The 4036-nt window shown below is 37.0% G+C and overlaps 1 protein-coding gene across 3 annotated transcripts in view; it reads right to left on the bottom strand.

The window, feature by feature from the left end:
• Window positions 1-850: 850 nt before the first annotated feature.
• Window positions 851-4036, bottom strand: part of LOC110040479 (uncharacterized) — a 79932-nt gene continuing 76746 nt past the window's right edge. For all 3 annotated transcript variants that reach the window (XM_089285853.1, XM_089285854.1, XM_089285852.1), the window contains exon 19: window positions 851-2113. In XM_089285853.1, the coding sequence (XP_089141979.1) occupies window positions 1917-2113 (197 nt within the window). In that variant the 3' untranslated portion in view covers window positions 851-1916. The remainder of the gene's footprint in view (window positions 2114-4036) is intronic.

A 4036-nucleotide genomic window follows, 5' to 3' on the forward strand; every position in this document is an offset into this window, starting at 1 on the left:
CTATTTCCCCTTTTGTATCATGGCATTTCCTCCCCCAAGCGTTCTTATTGCGGGTGATTCTTTTGTGAAGAGGCTTCACTCTGCCCTATGGATTTTAATTTAATTCGAACCGCGACTGTGTTATTCCACGGCGTCGGTGGGCTGACCGTTCCTCGACTAGCCCGGGAATTTAGCTTCTGTGTTCTCACCAACCTCCCCCCAGGGTTATTATTCGTGAGATTGGCACAGATGATCTCAGTTCTCACTATCTCTAGGTTGTAACTGGCGACCTTTTAGACTTTAGCCAAATTTTGCAGTCTGTTGACTCTTCTACTGCTGTCGGTGTGTGCACAGTCCTTCCTCGGCGACACCGCAGCACGGGTTTGCCTCATGAAGAGTTCAACACTAGAGCCGCCACGTTTAATAAGATGCTGGACGCGCTTTTTGACGATCGACCGTCGGTCTTTGCGTGGGGACATTTGGAAATGCAGTCCCTTTCTTGTCGAGTCCTTTTGCCTGACGGCGTGCATTTGAACTGTCACAGGCAGTATAGTCTTTATCGGAGCTCCAGGGGTGCTATTTTAAAAGATATCTCTTTGCTTCCCAATAGCCTTAGTGTATGAGACGTCTGTACGCCTAGACCTTAGACTACGTATATGATTTCCTTTAGACCGTGCTCTTAATTTTATGTTGCTTGGCTGCTGTAATGGTGGTTCCAGAAAATATCCATACCCCCACCACGGAGGGAATTTCACGAAAGCCTCCCCCCCCCTCCTCCCCGGAATTTCCATCTGTTGACCACAAAAATACCCCCCCCCCACCCCACCCACCATCCCGCCGGAATTTCCACGAGTATTAATATAGCTTATCGTAAACTAAAATAGCTAATATATTGTTTACACAGGCGCGAGGCCCAGACACTTGCAAACAGCCTACCGGTATATTAACGCGCATTCTGGCACACGGCTAAAATTTGTCCTATTAATCGCAAATTTACATTACTTAATTCCAAGCAGCGATGCTGATTGACAAGTTTCAAACTACGGAAAACTGGAATCTAACTTAAATGGTGCAAAGCTGAAAGGAACTAAGAAACAATGTGGTAAAAATTTCTAGGTAATATTTCCTTTGAATATAGTTATTCGTGAAATCACTTAGATCTTCATATCTTGTTACCACAGGCACTGCTCTAAGGAGAGCCCATCGCACACCACTTATAGGAACACTATAACACAATCACGCTAGAAAAATTGGTATTTCAAAAACAAAAACTGCATTTAATAATTTTAATCAAGAATGGTTAAAAATATGATATATCTACTTTGACTGGAAGCAATTTGTAAATTTCTACAATCACCATTACTATAAAAAATATTTCATTACACGACAAAAATATATTTTGGAAAAGCTTAAGTCACTTAGTTTATCTCTGGTTTCTCGTTACGATTTAATTTTCACAGAAGAAAACTGCTAGCGGGTCAAAACATAAAGCCCCTGTCAAACGAGCGCCCAACATTTTAACGCGACATATAGGAGTATCGAGTCAAATTACTTACTATTTTATGGAAAGTGGCTTCGTGGGATTTTATTTACCTCTCATAACTATTAGGCATGATCGAAAAAAAAAACAAAATAGCAAGTCTCAACGCAACTTATCGTAACGTTGTTTGACCACCCTGTTGCGACATAATGGGTGTCGTTGGCTCAAGTTTGAAAATGGTCAAACAACGAGTTGCAACACGTCGCAATAGGGGGGCATATGTTGCATTTAAACGTTGCGATCGTTTGGCCGTGGCTTAAAATTGTATTTTATAATTAAAAACGAAAATGGATTGATAATCTTGACAAACAGAGTTTGAAATATAGGTTTGCCAACTAATTTTAGGAATTCCTGTAGAAAACAACTTCATCGATCTATTGAGGATGCGATTCTTTCTTTACAGCAAATCAGCCATTGCAGGAAAATCACATTCTACCAAAGCATCGTAGAGATCACCCACACTTCTTATGAAACCTTGTCGTCTACTATGGCTCAATGCGACGTCACATGGGTTTATCACTCGCTTGTCGAGGAAGTGGATCTCTGCTGGAGTTAAGCCCATTTTCTCTGAAAAGAGTTTCCATTCACCTCCTCCTGAAACGCACATTTTTTAATGTTGTTTTTGTTGTTGTTGCTTTGTATTGGTCAACATGAGACACTAATTACATTCTAGATCCAAACTTCCACACTTGCTTGGACTTTCTCAAACTGAGCTATACTATACTAACATTTTTACAAACAATATAAATAACGCTTGATGGGGCTACATGCCATTATAATTGGGTTACATATCTTGATATTGTAATATTTTTGGAGCTTTCTGCTTCCAAATTGGAAATTATGTAATCCTATCAAACGTGTAGTATATTATGGAGCATAAACATGGCGGTGGAGGATTATTCTCGATTTTGCTCTTAAGTGTAGAAACCCCGTCTCGTTTGTTATCGAAAATTAGTATAAATATTCTTTGTGGAGAGAATTTAAGAGTCAATGACTGGAAATATTGAGAATGACTGACCAGGTTCGAAAAGCTGAAAATTCTGAAACTTTGCCTAAGAAGCGCTTTCAGGGAACTACTTTCGAAAATATTTTTTTCCGATTTTCTAAGAATGTTAAGTCTTCGAGAAATTCGCGAAAAACAAAAATACGAAAAAACAACAACAAAAAAATACAGTTTTCGCATTGAAACGATTATAAGACTAGAACACGGGATAAACTTGGTATAAGGGCTTTACCTTTCTTCTATCTAACAATAGGAAGTTTTCAATTTTTCAAGCATTTTGAAGGAAGAATTGCCTTTCAGGCCCCTATGAAAACGGCAAAAACTGCGTAGTTTTACAGGCTTAAAACGCATCTTGGTACATGTATGTCTGATATGGAGCCAAAACAAGTACTGTGCAAAAGTGTATGAAAAAAAAAAATAAATAAATAAATAAAATAAAATAAAAATAAATAAAGAAATGAAAAGAAAAAAAAAAATCTGGGCAATCAAGGTTCACACACGTAAAATTTCAAAAGTTCGCGACAGTTTCTTCTCGAATTTGCATGATACAGTATGTTCAAAGAACTCTATTGTCTAGTACGCCAGTCTGTTTTTCTTCCAGTTTTGGGCCATGCTTTACCCCTACCAAAACAGCTGTATTTTAAAACTGAATTTAAACTGTTTTGAATATATTTTGACGATTTAAACAGTATTTTGAAGTCACTATAGAGTATTTTTTTGTGCTATGTTGTACGAAATTCAAAATTTTGCTTCTTGTTTAAAATGTATTTCAAGTATAGTTAAAACCTATTTTATGACATTGGAATGATTTTCACCCTGTTTTGAACGTAGTTTGAGCTCAAAACAGGGTTGAAATAGGGGATTTAAAATCTATTTTAATACTATTGCCACAAAAATTTTGTTCAAACATTTTAAAAATTCTAGTTAAACCCTGTTTTGAATGTTATGTTGGCAATGGTTGAAGGTTTAAGAGGCTGTCTCTGTAAAAACCGACCACTGATTTACTTCGAAAATTCGATTTTTCTCATGGGCTGGGATTTCAAAGCCCTTACCTAGTCAATCATTAAAATTAGTTTTATTTGATTAAAAATTTTTTGCGTGCCTGCCGAAACGAAAAATAGCACATATTGCCGGCACTCTAAAAAAAATTAATATTCGCTCAAAAGTCCCAATTCTTTTTTTCAACTATAGCTATATCATAGCAGTTTGTTTAGCCAAGTTGCAATTAGAATTCAATGTTGTTCCTTCAAAGGTTAAAAGAAGATTTTCTACCCGTTAAATCGAGTTTTGAACAAAACAGAAAATAGCTCTACTTTGAAGGCACATTTTAAAAATGTGCACCTGTTTGAAACTGCTGAAATACATGAATAGAAAGTATAAGTGGCCCTTAGTTTAAAACAATAATAAAATTTGTCTACCCGCTACGTTTTCAAAACTAACCACCGCTTTAAGTTCAGGAAATTTTGAAAATATTCCATGGAGTAACTAACATACTCGCCTTCGTAAGGTGTTCC

This window comes from Orbicella faveolata, unplaced genomic scaffold (assembly GCF_042242905.1).
Source record: "Orbicella faveolata isolate gen_17 unplaced genomic scaffold, um_ofav_v1 contig_13, whole genome shotgun sequence".
Classification (NCBI taxonomy): domain Eukaryota; kingdom Metazoa; phylum Cnidaria; class Anthozoa; order Scleractinia; family Merulinidae; genus Orbicella; species Orbicella faveolata.